General features: G+C 42.6%; 1 protein-coding gene across 3 annotated transcripts in view; it reads right to left on the bottom strand.

Annotated features, from left to right (window-relative positions):
* The window catches only part of LOC118394024 (multiple C2 and transmembrane domain-containing protein 1), a 288,690-nt gene that overhangs the window by 153,400 nt on the left and 114,091 nt on the right, over positions 1 to 21,199 (bottom strand). For all 3 annotated transcript variants that reach the window (XM_052461210.1, XM_052461209.1, XM_052461208.1), the window contains exon 3: positions 4,782 to 4,924. In XM_052461210.1, the coding sequence (XP_052317170.1) occupies positions 4,782 to 4,924 (143 nt within the window). The remainder of the gene's footprint in view (positions 1 to 4,781; positions 4,925 to 21,199) is intronic.

Below are 21,199 nucleotides of genomic sequence, written 5' to 3' on the forward strand. Positions count from 1 at the left end.
AGGCCTCCGAACTCGCGTGAAGCCGAAATAAACCGTCGACAGTGCCGCTGCACTGTTTATCTGACCGAAGACCATTCCATCTATTGAGTGTAACTATACAACTACTTGCCCTTTCTCTCCACCAGCGTTGGCATGAAGTGTAATGTGAAGCTCTTTAGGTTAACGTTAAGTAACATTATAACTTTAACATTAGAATTGAACCATTTCTTGACCCTGCTTCTTTCATTCACAATTCAAAGACCATACTCTTTCGCAGTATGCACCCTTAACGTATGCACCCTGCACACTTAACGTGACCTGTTAAGTCTAGTCTTGAGTATGTAAATGTTGCTCTATCTAAATTGAGAATATTACCCTCTAACAATTTTCTCCTTGATCAGGCTCATCAGATATACCTTCAGATAAATAAATTATTACAATTTTTGTGTTATAGTGTTATTGTTAAGCCAGGTCTTTTTAGAAGACAATTGTTGTCCAATAATGGACTGGTGCCCCGATTCATAACAAATATGAATTATGCTTAGACATTCATTCATCATTCATAGTAATAACTTGACCAATATCCCCAAAAATGCTATCAACTGAGGTGAACGAAGCTACAGCAACAAATGTGACTACATCTGGGGTCATTTTTGCTTGTTTTTACTGTTCTCCAAATGACATTTTAAAGTTTTTAACCTCTTAAGACTCTAGGGGCAGTATTGCATTTTTTGGATAAAAAGACGTGCCCGTTTTAAGCGCGATATTTTGTCACGAAAAGATGCTCGACTATGCATGGAATTGATAGCTTTGGAAAGAAGACACTGACGTTTCCAGAACTGCAAAGATTTTCACTGTGAGTGCCCTAGAACACAAGCTTTAGGCAAAACCAAGATGTTACTGCAACCAGGAAATGAACAGGATTTTCCCAAGCTACGTTTTGCATTGTCTCCTTATATGGCTGTGAATGCCCCAGGAATGAGCCTACCCTTTCTATCGTTTCCCAAGGGGTCTGCAGCATTGTGACGTATTTGCAGGCATATCATTGGAAGATTGACCATAAGAGACTACATTTGCCAAGTGTCCGCACGGTGTCCTGCGTGGAAATTGGTGCGCAAAACTCAGCTGCTGGTATTTTTCCATGGGATTTAGAGAAAAACCATGCTTCCACGAACGGCATATCAATGAAGAGATATTCGACAAAACACCTTGAGGATTGATTCAAACAACGTTTGCCATTGTTTCGGTCGATATTATGGAGTTAATTCGGAAAAAAGTTTGACGTGTAGGTGACTGAATTTTCGGTTCGTTTCGGTAGCCAAATGTGATGTACAAAACGGAGCGATTTGTCCTACACAAAGAATCTTTCAGGAAAAACTGGACATCTGCTATGTAACTGAGAGTCTCCTCATTGAAACATCTGAAGTTCTTCAAAGGTAAATTATTTTATTTGATTGCTTTGCTGGTTTTTGTGAATATGTTGCGTGCTAAATGCTACGCTAAATGCTAAGCTAGCTATCAACACTCTTACACAAATTATTGATTTTCTATGGTTCAAAAGCATATTTTGAAAATCTGAGATGACGGTGTTGTTAAGAAAAGGCTAAGCTTGAGAACAGGCATATTTATTTCATTTCATTTGCGATTTTCAGAAATCGTTAACGTTGCGTTATGGTAATGAGCTTGAGCAGTAGTCACGATCCCGGATCCGGGATGAGGGGTTCTAAGATTAAATTGAATAGAAAAGCAGTAAATGAACTTCAACTTTCCTAAAAATGTCCCTCTTTATGGCCCTGGTTAATATCCCAAAACATAGCGTAACAATAATGCTAGGAAGAACTCGAACCCAGGCGCAGAAAAAAACAGCAAGCAAAGGCAACGGTAAATCTATAACTTTTACAGAAACAAGGCAACCAGGTGTACAGAGAAGGTAATTAAACACAGGTGAATCCAATAAGTAACAGTCAGGGTATCCTGCAAACTAGAAGACAGGGCAAGGGTGCCCTCCAGTGGTAACCTAAGGAAACAACAATCAAATAACACAGAAACTGTGACAGGACCCCAACCTCAAGGAACGGCTCCTGACTTTCCACCAGGGGTAACTGAACGGAGATGGAGATCCCGAATGAGTCCGGGGTCCAGAATGTCCCGCGCCGGAACTCAGGATCGCCCCACAGGACAGTAACCTTCCCAGTCCACGAGATACTGAGTCCCATGCCGGAACTGGTGACTGGAGAGGATGCGTCGCACAGTGTAGGCTGGCTGTCCCGCTATCATGCAAGGCGGAGATGGAGGCCGAGTGGCCGGAACCAGACGACTGAACACCACAGGCTTGAGCCCGGATATGTGGAAGGTGGGATGAACACTCATAGACCGGGGAAGACGAAGACGATAGGTCACTAGATTATTGTGCCCTGGAACCTTGAATGGGTGAGACGTTGAGAGGATGGAACCGGCACTTCAATCTCCTGATCTGGAAAAAGGGGAACATGGTTTCCATACAAAACCTGGAATGGTGACAGAACGGTGGAGGAACACTGGAGAGTGTTGTGTGCATACTCCACCCAGGGAAGATGGTGTGGTTGGCACACACAGCACCGTAAGGTGGTCTCCAGATCCTGGTTCACCCACTCCGTTTGACCATTGGACTGAGGGTGATAGCTCAGGACAAACTGGATGATGACCCCAGAAGAGTACAGAATGCCCTCCAGAATCTGGAGGCAAACTGGGGGCCCCGGTCAGAGACGATGTCTAGAGGAAGTCTGTGAAGGCGGAAAGCATGCTGAATAACTAACTGAGCAGTCTCACAGGAAGATGGAAGCTTAGGCAGCGGAATGAAATGTGCCACCTTGGAAAAGCGGTCCACGATGACAGGTTGGCCCTCTGAGGATGGAAGACTTGTGATGAAATCCATAGAGAGATGAGACTATGGTCGGGAAGGTGTTGGCAGTGGATGAAGAAGCCCCAGAGGCTGCTGACGAGGAGTCTTGTTCCGGGCGCATGTCGGACAGGCAGGAACAAAGGTCAGAGTGTCCGCCTCTGCCGAGGGCCACCAAAACCTCCTCCTCAGATACTCTAGCATTCACTGCTGTCCCGGATGAGAGGTGAGAAGCGACAAATCAGCCCACTGAAGAACCTTGGACTGTGCCTCAAGAGGAACAAGGAGTCTGTTAGATTGAAAGCTGTCAGGAACTGCCTCCCTACCTTGTGCCTTCCTCACAACAGTCTCTATAACCCAGGACGCCGGTGCGAGGATGAGTGACCTGGGGATGATGGATCCAATCGGCTGATTCTCACTGGAGCTGGGGAACTGGCGAGAAAGGGCATCTGTCTTCACGTTCTTAGACCTCTTACGGTAAAGAAGAAAAGAGCCCATCGAGCCTGTCGGGGACTGAGGCGTATAACCTCTTGGATGTAGGCCAGGTTATTGTGGTCAGACCAACCGTAAAGGGATGTTCCGAACATTCCAACCAGTGCCGCCACTCCTCCAAAGTCAGTTTGACCGCAAGAAGCTCCCGATTGCCGACATCACAGTTCCTCTCTGCTGGAGTGAGATGGCTGGAGAAGAAGGTTTTGGTCTTTAGTCGAGTTCTGAGACAGAACTGCACCCATGCCAATGTCAGAGGCATCTACCTCTACCACGAAGAGGCAGTCCTCAACTGGCAGCTTCATTAAATAGTACCTGCTGTGTCGGCAGCTGGAGACTGTATCTGACTCACCAGTATTCTCCCGTCGACTGTCGAGTCATCCTGTTTCTCGTCAGCTCGGGACAGGAGGCACGGAAATGTCCAGACTGCCCATATTAAAGACAATGTTGCTCGTTAATCCTGCATCTTATCTCAAGAGTGGAAAGTCTTGTGCGTCCCAAATGCATCAGTTCCCCGGAAGGATATAAAGGAGAACCAGAGCAGCATAAGGCAGTGGAACAAAGGTGGAATTGACTCCGTCAGTGGTAAACACGGGAAACAACTCGGAACCCCTGAGTTCTCTCACGACAATGTTCCTGAAGCCGGTTGTCAATCCGGATGGCCAGAACGATAAGCTCATCCAGAGTGTCAGGGTTGTCCCGGAAAGCCAGTTCATCCTTGAGAACCTCACTGATTATTCCAACCGCTCTCAGCAGCGAGCGTCTGAAAGTCAATGGTGTAATCAGCTACACTCCGGCTGCCCTGCCAAAGAACAATGAGTCTTTGAGCTATGTTCCTGCCAAGCTTTTCCAATTAAAACAAATGTCTGATTGCTGCTCCCAAATGGCCACGGCCCATTCCAGAGCCCGTCCTGAGAGTAAAGAGCTGATGTATGTCACTCTGGAATGCACGGTGGGAAACCTTGATGCCTGCAGCTCGAAGGCCAGCGAGCACTGGAGCAGGAACCCACAACACGTCCCAGGATGCACCTCATAGCACTCTGGTGCCGGAGATGAGGCTCCCGAAGGGAGGAAGATGCTGAGCTGGTAGGGAGTGGAGCGTTAGGAACAGCTACAGGTGCAATAGGAGTTGCTCCCGTCTGTCCTGTCTGCAGAGCGGGGAGTTCTAAAATCACCCGACAATGTCGGCAGCCAAGCCTCATGGCAAGCAGAGGTAAGGGTAAATTCAAAACTTTTACTGAGAGTTTAAACAGAAACAAGGCAACCAGATGAACATAGAAGGTAATTAAACACAGGTGAATCCAATAAGTAATAATCAGGGTAACCTGGAACCTCGAAAACAGGGTAAGGGAGCCATCCAGCGGTAACCTAAGGAAACAACAATCAAATAACCCAGAAACTGTGACACATAGTAGAGTCTCTCAGACAGTCGTACCTTGACATAAAGAGGTTCTCGGAGGCTGTCCACAAGTAGGCTGACCCTCTCGTCCCACACCGGGTTCAGGTTCTTATTGATGGTCCTGCTCCTGAACACCTCCTTCCCCGCAATCTTAAACTTCACATACGGATCACTTGTCCCTGAAAATAGAGACCAACAGAGAGGAAAGAAGGCATTAGGATGACTTTTCCAGAGAGACAGAGGGTAGGTATTGGGTGAAAAGAGATTTGAGTGAAACTGACTAGATAAGGGTGCTTTGTGCTGGGAAAAGCAAGGTGCTCAAGATGGTGCATGATGACTAAATATTGTTTGCAATATGGTGCCTTGTGTATTGCCTACTACATACAGTTGAAGTCGGAAGTTTACATACACCTTAGCAAAATACATATAAACTCAGTTTTTCACAATTCCTGACATTTAACCCTAGTAAAGATTACCTGCCTTAAGTCAGTTAGGATCACCACATTATTTTAAGAATGTGAAATGTCAGAATAATAGTATAGAGAATTATTTATTTCAGATTTTATTTCTTTCAAGACATTTCCAGTGGATCAGAAGTTAACATAAACTCAATTGGTATTTGGTTGCATTGCCTTGAAACTGTTGAACTTGGGTGAAATATGTCGGGTAGCCTTCCACAAGCATTCCACAATAAGTTGGGTGAATTTTTGGCCCATTCCTCCTGACAGAGCTGGTGTAACTGAGTCAGGTTTGTAGGCCTCCTTGCTCGCACATGCTTTTTCAGTTCTGCCCAGAAATGTTCTATGGAATTGAGGCCAGGGCTTTGTGATGGCCACTCCAATACCTTGACTTTCTTGTCCATTTTGCCAAAACTTTGGATGTATGCTTGGTGTCATTGTCCATTTGGAAGACTCATTTGCGACCAAGCTTTAACTTCCTGACTGATGTCTTGAGATGTTGCTTCACTATATCCACATCATTTTCCATTCTCACGCCATCTATTTTGTGAAGTGGACCAGTCCCTCCTGCAGCAAAGCACCCCACGACATGATGCTGTTACCCCGTTCTTCACGGTTGGGATGGTGTTCTTCGGCTTGCAAGCATCCCCTTTTTCCTCCAAACATAATGATGGTCATTACGGCCAAACAGTTATATTTTTGTTTCATCAGACCAGAGGACATTTCTCCAAAAAGTACGATCTTTGTCCCCATGTGCAGTTGCAAACCGTAGTCTGGCTTTTTTATGGTGGTTTTGGAGCAGTGGCTTCTTCCTTGCTGAGCAGCCTTTCAGGTTATGTCGATATAGGACTCATTAACACTGTATATAGACATTTTCTACTGTATTATTGACTGTATGTTTGTTTATTCAATGTGTAACTCTGTGTTGTTGTATGTGTCGAACTGCTTCGCTTTATCTTGGCCAGGTCGTAGTTGTAAATGAGAACTTGTTCTCAACTAGCCTACCTGGTTAAATAAAGGTTTTAAAAAAATGTTCAGACTTGTGGAGGTCTATAATTTCTTTCTGAACTCTTGGCTGATTTATTTGGATTTTCCCATGATGTCAAGCGAAGAGGCACTGAGTTTGAAGGTAGGCCTTGAAATATATCCACAGGTACACCTCCAACTGACTCAAATGATGTCAGTTAGCCTATCAGAAGCTTCTAAAGCCATGACATAATTTTTGGGAATTTTCCAAGCTTTTAAAGGCACAGTCAACTTAGTGTATGTAAACTTCTGACCCACTGAAATTGTGATATAGTGAATTATAAGTGAAATAATCGTCTGTAAACAATTGTTGGAAAAATGACTTGTGTCATACACAAAGTAGATGTCCTAACCGACTAGCCAAAACTGTAGCTGGTAAACAAGAAATTTGTGGAGCGGTTGAAAAACGAGTTTTAATGACTCCAACCTAAGTGTATGTAAACTTCCAACTTCGACTCTATATTAATAACTCTGTAATGTAATGCCATGTATGCTGTCCTAGTCAGAGTAGAAGTAGGGCCTTTCACTTGTATCACTCTCTAGACAGATCTCCCCCTCCACCCCCCCTCTCTCTTACTCTCTCTCTCTCTCTCCTTCTTTCCCTCCCTCCCTGCCGCCCCCCTAATGCAGCCTGTACTGTCCTCTTGGTTGTTATAGTGAGTTTTATTTTTGTTTGTGAGCAGGCGGGGGGCTAACCAAGACAAGGCAGGTCAGGCCACACAGACAAACAACGCTTGGCCTCGAGATTCATGTCATGTGACTCACGCTCCAGATCATGTGACTAAGGCTGAAGCCTAATAAGTAGAGACAGAGAGGCCGCTGCTTCGGGTCGTGCACCTCAGGGCTACAAAGGCTCTCCAACGAAAAGCTTGCTCTCATTAAAACTTTTCTCTCTCGAACTGTGGCTAATTTTAAGCTGTTTTGTCAAGAGTGCACCCACGTCTCCACACAAACACACACGTATGCGCACACATATACATACAGACATGCAGACACACAAACACGTACAAACACACAAACCAATTCAGCAGAGAAGAGCAATGCTTGATACTGAGCACTAGATGGGGGTGTTTACCTAGAGTTGTCCCTCTGTCTGCTGCTAGATCCTAATGATTCTGAATTATTATCACTGTCTGCGGCCAGATAGAGCAGAAATATTTATCATCACTGTCACTGGCCAGACGGAGCAGAATTATTTATTATCACCATCTCTGGCCAGACAGAGCAGACAGATTTATTATCACCATTTGGCCAGACAGAGCAGAAATTATTAGTGTCCCTGGCCAGACAGAGTAGACAGGTTTATTATCACTGTCCCTGGTCAGACAGAGTAGACATACCTAATGGGTTTGGACAGGCTATTCATCCTATTTGATTAAACACAAACACACAGAGAGGGTGTATCTTTCAAAATGTCAGTCACGGACACCAGAGCTGTGTTTGGAGAGAAGATATATTATATATAGAAGATATAGAAGATAATGGAGTGCATCAGATGACAGTGTGCTCGCTTTCAGTGGACCATAGTGACCCGGGTAGCTTCTTACCGCTGGATCATGTGTGCAGGCGTGCGTGTGTACCCAGGTTGTGTGTGTGTGTGTGTGTGTGTGTGTGTGTGTGTGTGTGTGTGTGTGTGTGTGTGTGTGTGTGTGTGTGTGTGTGTGTGTGTGTGTGTGTGTGTGTGTGTATGCTTTGTGACCACTGAATGTCCATTAGAACTTTCTGAGGTCATGTCACATGAATTCATGGGAAAACTCTGCATGATGTATCGGTCAGCTGTTTGACAGACACAGAACCTGTTCTTGTTTAACCATACCGGTTCATCCCTCACCAGCACACAGAAACTTTTGACAATGTATAAGCTCACCACCAAAAAGCTACCAATTTGATGGTGTGGTTAGATGGTTTTTTTTAAACTGAGGAATACGTTTACCCTGTTACACAGGCACTCATCTTGCTGCCCCACAAGTCAATGTGATATCACTAGCATATCAGCCACTCTCCTGACTGACCCTGCAGAGTGTGGATGGAGGCCCAGACTGGCTGTCTGGAAGCTTGGCACTGTGTTTACATGTGTCTAATCAGATTAGCATCAAAGCGATGAGCATCCATCACTTCTACAGTCATTAGGACTACCACACAAATGTCATTAACAGAATCACAGTCACCCACCCAGGCTGTTACACACACACACACACACACACACACACACACACACACACACACACACACACACACACACACACACACACACACACACACACACACACACACACACACACACACACACACACACACACACACACACACACACACACACACACACACACACGAGCGAGCCTCTTCTCTGCTATGAAAGCATATGGAAGATGAACGTTAGCGTGGCATTAATTTAATATCATTACAAACAGCCCTATCACCAATCCCTTAATAGGGTTAATTATACAATCCAAAACACGACACAAACATTCCCACAGGGGTCTGACAAACTCACCTACACACACTGGCCTGTGTTTAGTGGCCATATGTATCAAGCACCTCAGAGTACAAGTACAAGTTTGATCACAATGAATAAAGACTACACTCATAATTTGGAGCTAACAGAAAGAACCGTGACGTCAACGGCAATTGTCCAACTCATTAGCAGGCTAACATCATAGTCCTTGACTTGAATCTGACTCTCTTTATAATTCATTACGGAGCCCTTGATTCCACACACGGATGAACTTTTACTTAACAGAGTCCCATCCAGAGACTTCATTGTGTCTAACATGCAGTCTGTCGGACGACACTGTCATCAAATGCTTTAGCTTAGAGAGATGGACCATCTATCTGTCTCAGTCTTTCAATATCAGTGTGATAGGACTCACTGTGTTCATGTATTTTAGTGGCACACAGCTCATTACATCACATGTGGTGTGTTATGACTGGGGGGCCTGAGTGGAAAATGCTGAAAACGCTGACCGTGACATGATTCTGTGCTGCCAGCCCAGGCAGACTGTTTTGGCTCTGTGTACAGTACAATTCACTACCCACTGATGCCCTTCACAGCCTGCATCCCAAATGATACCCTATTCCCTACATAGTCCCCTACCTTTGACCAGAATACTATGAGCCCTGGTATAGGGAATAGCGTGCCATTTGGGATGTGTATATATATATATATATATATATATATATATATATCTATACAGGACAGTAGCAGGAGCAGGGCTAAGGCATGGAATACTGTAGCTACCATACTGTGTGTAGTAGGGACTAGGAGCTACAAGTTAGTAATGGTTGATATCTGCTCAAGCTGGGGACTAATTTGATGCAGAAAATATTGGTGAAAGCTAGTAGGTGTTTAGTCTCCCATTGAGGGTAATATGGAGGGTTCTTGTAAAAATATAAAACATTAACCACACACACTTTAAATGTATTACCAGTGGACTAACCAGCGGAATTACCATTTAGTATGTACCGAAAATGGACTATTTCTCCTCTTATTTTTTGTTTGCAGGTAGAAAAAAAATGATTGACTGCGTGCATTAATAACATGACTATGTTTGAAACTTGTTTCACACAGAATTCACAGCTAATAGAGTAGGAGTCAGAACTTATCAACACTAATTCTGTCACGACTCCCGCCGAAGTCGGATCCTCCTCCGCTCAGCGGTCAACGTCACCGGTCTTCTAGCCATCACCGCTCCACGTTTCATTTTCCATTTGTTTTGTCTTGTTTTTCTGCACACCTGTTTTACATCCCCTCATCACTCTATGTGTATATTATCCTCTGTTACCCCCCATGTCTGTGTGTGCAATTAGTCGTTACCTGTCATGTGTGACGCTTCATGCTGGTTTTTCGCCTGGTCTTGTTTGGAACCTGTGGTATTGTATGCTGTACATTATTTGTGTGATGAGTGCGCTATTCGCTTTTGCCTTTGGCGGGAGTGTCGTTACGCAGTTGCGTCCGACTGTTTTCCCTCTGCCAAATAAAGTGTGCCTGTGCACTCATCTCTGCTCTCCTGCACCTGACTTCAGTTAACCAGTTGGGCACACTGCTGACAAATTCAGCGTTCTACACCAGAATATCATTTGGATCAGCCAATAAGCACAGAGATATTCGCTATTGGTAACCCCTCATGATGGATCCAGTGTTGAGGCCGTAGCCATTCTCTGGCTGCACTCCAGTCATTCCTCCCCTTTCCTCATCCTGGTTGATGATATACCCCCGAGACACACCACCAGACTATCTGCTGCTCTCAATCCACCACGACCAGCTTTACGGCGCCATAAAGCAAGCTACTTTATCGCCGTCCATCCAACAGGCTGAAGACCATGAAATGAAGTTGCCTGCCTGGACTGGGGTAGGAAGTGGCTGGTCACAGGTCGGTGGTGTGTGTGTTATATCTCTCACACAGATGGCCTGGTGGTCAGGGACTCAGGCACTATGGAGCATCGAATTGAAAAGGCTGTTTGCTCTTGGATGGATATAAACAACAGTCAGAAAAGTCTGGGGGAATTCACAGGGAAGGTAGCAGGGGTGCAGTGACACTGACAATAATTCTATATCAGGAGTGCATTTTTTTCCTTCCTGACAATCGTAGTTTTACACCATCTGTCATTTATCAGCACACAGACTCCCCCCCTGTGCTCCTTACCAGTAACTTCACCGTCTCTGTCCAGACGAATGATAGTGAATCTGTCAGGGGTGACTTCAGAGTCGGGCACCGCCTCCATCAGCCGAGTTTTAGAAAAGGCCATCACACAGGCCACCCTCTATTCATATAGATACCGTGATTTTGCCCGCAATACGTCCATTTTCCCCTTCAGTGATTGGACATCGAAGAGCAGGACAGTAGGAAGATGGATCTTTGTTTTGTTCCTCTTCGACCTCTGCCGCACACCTCCGTAATGGGGTGCTGCGTGACCTTGGGAGCTCTACGCATTGGTGCCCTGAATCGATTGTTTGTTAGTTGTTTAAACTCGTCCGTTGTTGTTTCTTTATTTATAGTAGTATAAAGTGTTTTATGTTGCATCGGATTAGGGTTAGGCTACAGTAGAGCGACATGAAATGTGTACAGTGGATTATTCTCCTACTTGGATTACGTCTGCTGGTACCTGAAACAGCATGCAAACTTTCGAGAAAGTCGGCTGAACCACTCATCCTTCATAGCAGAAACTCTCTTTTACAGTGTAACAACTCACATTGGGGAGAATGGATCAAAGGGGACATAACTTCAGAGATGGCGAAAGGGGGTGGGGCAGGAAAGGAGGTGTGGCCAGAGGTTGAAGAGGAACAAAACAAAGATCCCTCTTCCAACTTTCCTGCTCTCCCATGTCCAATCATTGAAGGGGAACATTGACAAATTGCTGGCAAACTCACGTTATGAATACAGGGAACCATAATGACAAAGCATTTTAATTTTTGCTAATTTTTGCTAATTTATTTTTAAGAAATACAAAAATGAAATATCCCATTTAAATAAGTATTCAAACCTTTACTCAGTACTTTGTTGAAGCACCTTTGGCAGCGATTAAAGCCTCAAGTCTTTTGAGTCTTCTTCTCGCTGCACTGCTATTTTCAGGTCTCTCCAGAGATGTTCGATCGGGTTCAAGTCCGGGTTCTGGCTGGGCCACTCAAGTACACTCAGAAACTTATCCCGAAACCACTCCTGCGTTGTCTTGGCTGTGTGTTTAGGGTTGTTATCCTGTTGCAGGGTGAACCTTCACCCCAGTCTGAGGTTATGAGTGCTCTGGAGAAAGCTTTCATTAATGATCTCTGTACTTTGCTCCATTCAGCTTTCCCAACTTTTAGTCTCCCAGTCCCTGCCACTGAAAAACATCCCTCACAGCAGGTTTACTCCAGACGTGACGCTTGGCATTAAGGCCAAAGAGTTCAATCTTGGTTTCATCAGTCCAGAGAATCTTGTTTCTCATGGCATGAGAGTCTTGAGGTGCCTTTGGCAAACTCCAAGCTGACTGCCTTTTACCGAGGAGTGTATTCCGTCTGACCACTTGACCATAAAGGCCTGATTGGTAATCGGCCGTGAAAATACAAAGTGAAAATACCATATTATAGCTATATGGACACTCAATCATTATTGTACTTTTTATGGTACATTTACAAACATATATTACAATAAATATAATTGAAACTTGTATCTCATTATGGTAAATGGTGAAATAGGTATAGCCAGTTATACAGTAATTGTAATGGATTAGCAGATAATAAGAAAATACTATCAGTATTTACCTGGCCATGCTTCCACATCTGCTTTGCTTGCTTTTTGGGGTTTTAGGCTGGGTTTCTGTACAGCACTTCGTGACACCGGCTGATGTAAAAAGGGCTTTATAAATACATTTGATTGATTGATTGATAAAAGAGAAGGAAAATCATACCTATTGTGATCCGAATGTGCAGATTTTTCAAAACAGACCCGCAAGGTATATGGATTATTGGACCATAAACATATTTGGCTCATTAATCTATACGGTCCAAATAATGATGATCCATTTGTTAAAGTTTCAGTAAATTATTTTGGTAACATTTGTCTGTTGATTATTATTATAAACAACATTTGTTGAATCTTTCCTCATATTCCATCCATTATTTACTATTATTTTTATAATATATTAACATTTGACCTTTCTTGAATAAGTTCCTCCATTTATTTTTGTTTTTCCTTAAGGAAATGCTGTGCCTCTCATGAAACTGTTTTATTGCTGTCTATAAATATATCAGTCCCTTTTTCCTTTATTTAATAGGAATTAGTTTGAACTTAAATGGCTTTTATTTTGAAGATGGTATTGAACATTGCATGCCTTTCAGGGGCACATTGAAAAAAATGTACCATACAGTGGGGTTATTCTGTCCTGGTTAAAAACAGTTGTCAACCAATAGGCTTTGATAAATGAAATTAAATTGAACATTTATTTAACTAGTTGGTGGCTGACTAAATACTTTTTCCCCCACTGTATCCATGGGTAAATTCAAAGTGTGAGTTATTATTTGATGTTCCGACTGCATTCTATCCCGTCAACACTTTGTCAACTTTTGGAGCCGCCACCACATACAGTGGGGGAAAAGTATTTAGTAAGTTCTCCCACTTTACAGGCCTGGCATCCTTTCATCCCTTTTAATCTCACTCCTCAGGATAGCCTAGTGGTTAGCCAGTGTTGGTCCATTCTAACCGGAAGGCAAGTTCTAACCCTAGGAAGCTGACTTTACAAATCTTTCATTCTGCCCCTGAATCCCCCCAGTCCTAACCCAGATGTTCCTAACCATTTTGAAAATAAGAATTTGTTCTTAACTGTCTTGCCTAGTTAAATAAAGGTCAAAAACTATGGTATTTAAGCCTCCCTATATCTGACCTAGTTTCATGATCTCCAGATGAAATTTCCTTAAGTGCAACAAGGTTGATCCCCTAGTTTATCCAGTGAGATTTCCTTTTCTCAGTTCGCTCATCAGATATTTAAAACCGTATTATAACCTCCCACCTTCAAGAGTAAATAATAATTTGTTCTGAAAAAACCTAACTCACCTCCGATGTTAAACTACAGACCAGTAAAAAAAATATATATAATAATAATGTAATAGAGTCTTGTATTGCTTGTATGCTTGATAAATGATTATATATATCTCAGAATGACCTTTTTCATAGTCAGGTTTCAAGATCATCATTATTTGGACTGTATAGATTAATGAGCCTATGCACTGGTCCAATAATCCATGCTCTCATCCTCTGACCTATCGGTCTGTTTTGAAAAATCTGCACCATTCCGGATCACAATAGGTATGATTTTCCTACCTCTTTTACCAGGTCAATCAATCAAATGTATTTATAAAGCCCTTTTACACCACTGGTGTCCCCAGGGCTCTGTTCTAGGCCCTCTCTAAAACCCCAAACAGCTATACAAACCAGATGTCACTTGGCTCTGTAAATACTGATAGTATGGGGTCTTTATTTCTTTGCTTTGCTAGACATTTTTTTAATGGACTCCTTTTTCTATTTGACCACTTGGGTCCTGTTTCAGACATATCAGTGAAATCAGACACTTCTTCTTGAGTATCTGATAATCTGCCATGCCATTTTTACAGGAGTGGTTAAAACATACTAATAATGGTCCTCTGAGTGCATGAAGAAGTTCCTCCTCTGTAATGCCTTCCCATTCCTGTAGGTTCAGTCTTTCTGTGTCACACAGGAAGCTGTTCATTTTACATGATTAACTTTGGTTAGTGGAGATGGCCTGGAGATTAAACATAAACTCATCCGTAAAGTACTTTGCTTCAACCTTCCAAAGTATTTATTGGTCCTCAGGACCCAAGTGGCAAATATAAAAATCCAGTCCATTAAAAAAATTCTAGCAAAGTGCAAAGCGCATAGAAATAAAGACCCATAGACAAAACAAACCTTCAGGCTGTGTAAGGGCTATTTGACTAAAAAGGAGAGGGAGTGAGTGCTGCATTAGATGACCTGGCCTCCACAATCACCCGACCTCAACCCAATTGAGATGGTTTGGGATGAGTTGGACCGCAGAGTGAAGGAAAAGCAGCCAGCAAGTGCTCAGCATATGTGGGAACTCCTTCAAGACTGTTGGAAAAGCATTCCAGGTGAAGCTGGTTGAGAGAATGGCAAGAGTGTGCAAAGCTGTAATCAAGGCAAAGGGAGTCTATTTGAAGATTCTAAAATCTAAAATATATTTTGATTTGTTTAACACTTTCTTGGTTACTACATGATTCCTTGTGTGTTATTTCATAGTTTTGATGTCTTGTACAGTGTAGAAAATAATACAAAATAAAGAAAACCCCTTGAATAAGTAGGTGTGTCCAAAAGTTTGACTGGTACTGAATATTTACAAAAAATATTGAGGATTGGAAATTATGCAGACAATTACATTGTGGCTTCCACCAATCTAGATGCAGTATAAAATTACATAACATTACATTTTAAAAAGGGACAAGGTGGTGGAAGAAAAGGAATCCAGGTGTATGAAAAAGACAGTATTGATCAATTGCAGGAATGCTTTGATTGTACTACCTGAAGTGTATTTGATAAATCATCAGCTGACCTGAATGTAATATCTGGCTATATTGAATTCTGTGTTGATTTGGTCATCCCCCCAAAAACATGTAAGCTATTTCCTAACAACAAACCATGGGTGACCAAGGACTATCCCCTAAAAAACATGTAAGCTATTTCCTAACAACAAACCATGGGTGACCAAGGACTATCCCCCAAAAACATGTAAGCTATTTCCTAACAACAAACCATGGGTGACCAAGGACTATCCCCCAAAAACATGTAAGCTATTTCCTAAAACAAACCATGGGTGACCAAGGACTACCCCCCAAAAAACATGTAAGCTATTTCCTAACAACAAACCATGGGTGACCATAGGACTATCCCCCAAAAACATGTAAGCTATTTCCTAACAACAAACCATGGGTGACCAAGGACTATCCCCCAAAAACATGTAAGCTATTTCCTAACAACAAACCATGGGTGACCAAGGACTATCCCCCAAAAAAACATACAAGCTATTTCCTAACAACAAACCATGGGTGACCAGTTTGAGGACTATCCCCCAAAAACATGTAAGCTATTTCCTAACAAACCATGGGTGACCAAGGACTATCCCCCAAAAACATGTAAGCTATTTAAAAAGGGACTAACAACAAACCATGGGTGAAAAGGACTATCCCCCAAAAACATGTAAGCTATTTCCTAACAACAAACCATGGGTGACCAAGGACTATCCCCCAAAAACATGTAAGCTATTTCCTAACAACAAACCATGGGTGACCAAGGACTAAAAAAACATGTAAGCTATTTCCTAACAACAAACCATGGGTGACCAAGGACTATCCCCCAAAAAACATGTAAGCTATTTCCTAACAACAAACCATGGGTGACCAAGGACTATCCCCCAAAAAACATGTAAGCTATTTCCTAACAACAAACCATGGGTGACCAAGGACTATCCCCCAAAAAAACATGTAAGCTATTTCCTAACAACAAACCATGGGTGACCAAGGACTATCCCCCAAAAACATGTAAGCTATTTCCTAACAACAAACCATGGGTGACCAAGGACTATCCCCCAAAAAACATGTAAGCTATTTCCTAACAACAAACCATGGGTGACCAAGGACTATCCCCCAAAAAAACATGTAAGCTATTTCCTAACAACAAACCATGGGTGACCAAGGACTATCCCCCAAAAAAACATGTAAGCTATTTCCTAACAACAAACCATGGGTGACCAAGGACTATCCCCCAAAAACATGTAAGCTATTTCCTAACAACAAACCATGGGTGACCAAGGACTATCCCCCAAAAACATGTAAGCTATTTCCTAACAACAAACCATGGGTGACCAAGGACTATCCCCCAAAAACATGTAAGCTATTTCCTAACAACAAACCATGGGTGACCAAGGACTATCCCCCAAAAACATGTAAGCTATTTCCTAACAACAAACCATGGGTGACCAAGGACTATCCCCTAAAAAAACATGTAAGCTATTTCCTAACAACAAACCATGGGTGACCAAGGACTATCCCCCAAAAAACATGTAAGCTATTTCCTAACAACAAACCATGGGTGACCAAGGACTATCCCCCAAAAACATGTAAGCTATTTCCTAACAACAAACCATGGGTGACCAAGGACTATCCCCCAAAAACATGTAAGCTATTTCCTAACAACAAACCATGGGTGACCAAGGACTATCCCCCAAAAAACATGTAAGCTATTTCCTAACAACAAACCATGGGTGACCAAGGACTATCCCCCAAAAAACATGTAAGCTATTTCCTAACAACAAACCATGGGTGACCAAGGACTATCCCCCAAAAAACATGTAAGCTATTTCCTAACAACAAACCATGGGTGACCAAGGACTATCCCCTAAAAAACAAGTAAGATATTTTCTAACAATAAACCATGGGTGACCAAGGACTATCCCCTAAAAAACAAGTAAGATATTTTCTAACAATAAACCATGGGTGACCAAGGACTATCCCCTAAAAAACAAGTAAGATATTTTCTAACAATAAACCATAGGTGACCAAATAATTGAATGTGGTGCTTGTCAAGAAGAAACAAGTGTTTGCCTCTGGGAATCTACTTGATAGAAAAGAGGTAGAGAGATGAACAAAGAGATAAAGTAGGTGAAATGCCAGTACAAGGATAAGGTGCAACAGACAATGTCACAGGGAGACTCTCCGTCTGCCTGGATAGGCATTAAGAATATGGCAAACGCCCCCTTCAAATGGAGGCAACGTCTCCATCCCTGTCCCGACTAGAGTGTACAGCCAATGAACTGAACAAGTTTTTCCCGCTTTGAAGCAAGGGTTGAACCCCCCCCCCCTGTCCAGAAGAGGACGTCATGGCAACTGAGAGTGTGCTTGTCATCAATGAGGAAGTCATACAACGAGTGTTCAAAAGCACCGGGGCGAGAAAGAGCCCGGGGCCTGATAATATAAGTGGGCGTGTCCTGAAACATTGTTTCACTCAGCTGAGCAGTGCTTTCAGCTTTCTCTTCCAGCAGTCCCTGGATACACTGGAAATTCCATCTCTATGGAAAATAAATCGATTCTTGTACCTGTCCCAAAAAACCTCTCATCCATCTGCATCAAATGATTACAGAACTGTCACTCTGACCTCTCTCCTGATTGAATCTCTTGAAAAGATCATCAAGGAATACATCATCAATACCACCAGACACCTCGTTGACCCCCTCCAATTTGCATACCAGTCGGAAAGAAGAACAGATGATGGCATCCTCTTGCTCTTACACCTGGTGTACATGCATTTGGAGGGCAGTAAAACTCATGTGCGTATCATACTCACAGATTTCTCCTCGGCATTTAACACAATCACTTTGTTTGTCCTAGCAAACAGACAGAGGAGACTTCGGACTTTATGCTATGCTTATCACATGGATCACCAACTTCCTAACTGATAGGTCTCAGCAGGTACGAGTTAGCACACTACTTCAGTTGGAACCCCACAGGGCAGTGTTCTTTCACCAGTACTATACATATTTTTTTAGGCTGGGTTTCTGTACAGCACTTTGAGATATCAGCTATATAGGGTATATAAATACATTTGATTTGATTTGATTTGTATAGACAGCTGCCGGAGCTAGTTCCTAGGGCGCCACCTGATCAAATATGCTGATGATACTGCTTTGGTCAGTCTCTTCGAAGGGGATGAGACGGAGCATGGACTGGCTCTGAATGATTTTACAGTCTGCTGTGAGTCGTCCCATCTAAAAGTAAATAAAGAAACAAGGGACATGGTGATTGACTTTCAAGGAACACTACCATGCACACATCACTGATTTTAAAAAAGGTGAGCCCATCGAAATAGTGGAGGAGTACAAATATCTTGAACTAGTCATTGACAACAAGCTGTCCTGGGATCATTTTACCGACGCTATTTTAAAGAAAGGCCAACAGAGACTGTACTACGGAAACTGCACTTTAATGTTGATCTAACCATCATGATTCTTTTATAAATCATTCATTGTGTCACACCCTGATCTGGTTCACCTGTCCTTGTGATTGTCTCCATCCACTCCAGATGTTGCTTATTATCCCCGGTGTATTTATCCCTGTGTTTTCTGTCTCTGTGCCAGTTTGTCTTTTTTGTCAAGTCAACCAGCGGTTTTCCTTGCTCCTATTTTTCCCTGTTCTCTGTTTGTTTCTAGTCCTCCCAGTTTCGACCCTTGCTCTGTCCTGACTCCAAACCCGCCTGCCTGACCACTCTGCCTGTTCTGACTACCAGCCTGCCTATCCCCTTGTACCGTCTGGTAGTTTGGACTCTGACCTGGTTAACGAACTCTCGCCTGTCCCTGACCTGGCTTTGCCTACTCCCTCTCTCATAATAAATATCGCTCTACCATCTGCCTCCTGTGTCTGCATTATGGTCTGGCCTTGTGTTCTTATACAATGAATGCATTCTGTCCTACTGCTTGACCTGCTGGTTTAAGAATATCAAGGTTGCATGGACAAATAGGTTGGGCAAAGAAGTCTGGAGTTGTGGAAAAATCCTGAGGCAGCAACAGCAAGAACTGTCATCATTCTACCTGGGCAGAGCCCTCCTGAAGGCAAATAAAATAGTGGTTGACTCGTTCCACCACGAATTCCAGCTCTTTCTCTCTGGCTGCAGGTACAGACTACATAAGGGGAAGAAAATAGGGCCAAATACTTTTTTATTCCGAATGCAAGTCTGCAACTTAACAAAATGTTAATTTCACTTAGCACTTGTACTTCAACTATGAAACTACCCTTACACTGTTGCCTGACTTGGAAATATGCTTTGCTACTTGTTGTTTTATTGTATTTTTTATATTTGATATGTTCTATGACTGCCTCAAAATTGATTGGAGGGGAAAGAGAAGACGAGGATAATCTGCTGTGTTATAATGCATTATTATCACAACTGGTGGGAAGCACTGGATGTCCTCTAAGGTATGCAGCAATAACTGAGAGAGACAGAGAGAGAAAGACAGAGAGAGAGACAGAGAGAGAGACAGAGAGAGAGGCAGAGAGAGAAAGACAGAGAGAGAGAGAAAGCAGAAACAGAGACCCACGGGAGTAAAATAAGCTGTGTTCATCAAGATGTCTATGAATAGTATACAGTAGCCTACTACCATGAATAATGCATGACGGACACCTGCTGCCATTACCACAACGACAGAGAAGATATGTTACTGTCTAGAGCAGGGGTATTCAACTCATACCTTACGAGGTCTGGAGACCGCTGGTTTTCTGCTCTACCTGATAATGAATTGCACCCAGCTGGTGTACAAAGTCTAAATTAGTCCATGCTTAGTTGGGAACAATGGGGGCTTTGAGGTACAAAGTTAATTTTGAGGGGTCTAGAGTATGATGTAGTATTGAATAATGCAAACACAAGTCCGCATACTATCCAAACCCAGAACATCATTCTCTAAGGACAACCCCGGGAGATGTGTTACCTCACTCTACAGAAAATCACAGCAAATCAAATGGATGAGTTTGTGTTTGTGTAATGGTTAGGGTGCAGACCGATGCTATGTATTAATCCTAGATGACTGACAGGGGGTGCTGTTTTGAGGCCACCACACAGCCACTTTGGTAGTTCTTTTCCATTGTAAAAAATATATATTTTGCAAGCTATATAAATATATTTATTAATATCTACATTTGTTGTTGACATCTTAATACATACTTTTAAATTATATTAAGTGATCTGAACATGAAAATAATAAAATATATTCTAGCAGAAAATCACTGCAAAGCTGTGGATGGGTTTAGAGGTGTTTGTTGTACTGACCAGTACCCGGTGCAGACCGATGTCAATATGTATTAATCTACGGGAATGACTGAATGTTCTGAGGGGCAGCTGTTTGGCGGAGGCCACCACACAGCCACTTTGGTAGTTTGTTTTCCATTGTAAAAGAAGGTCATATTTTGTGGGTTATCTGTCATCTATTTATTAATATCAAACAGTTTGTAAAGTTGACATTTAATAAACTTTTAAATTAAATCAAGCCTCTGTCTGAACAATTGTTCATTTAAATAATCAAAATATTAAAACATATTCCTTCAAATATTTTAGGGGGAGAGAAAAAATGTTACTGTGCCCCTTACAACAAATAAATACCTAAATACATGTCATTTTGTCCTTGAAACATGTGAAATAGTGTGGAATTCCGTTGATTCCTCTGGAGGACTGCTTCATCTGGGGAGTGCCAATATTACGACCGGTGGCTTCAAAGCCTTTCATTGGCCATTACATACCATCAGCAATACAGGGTTAATACACATCATTAGTGTAGACCAGGCCAACAGATCTGGAGCTCAAAACATAATGTCCGACTAGTTTAGCGTATTGGATCACTTCTATATAAACTTCTATCACCATGGCAGCTGTTAAATGCAAAAAAAAACCTTAGCCTAGCTTAATAATCTTTACATCAATCATATTTACT

Source organism: Oncorhynchus keta, chromosome 14, assembly GCF_023373465.1.
Source record: "Oncorhynchus keta strain PuntledgeMale-10-30-2019 chromosome 14, Oket_V2, whole genome shotgun sequence".
Lineage (NCBI taxonomy): Eukaryota > Metazoa > Chordata > Actinopteri > Salmoniformes > Salmonidae > Oncorhynchus > Oncorhynchus keta.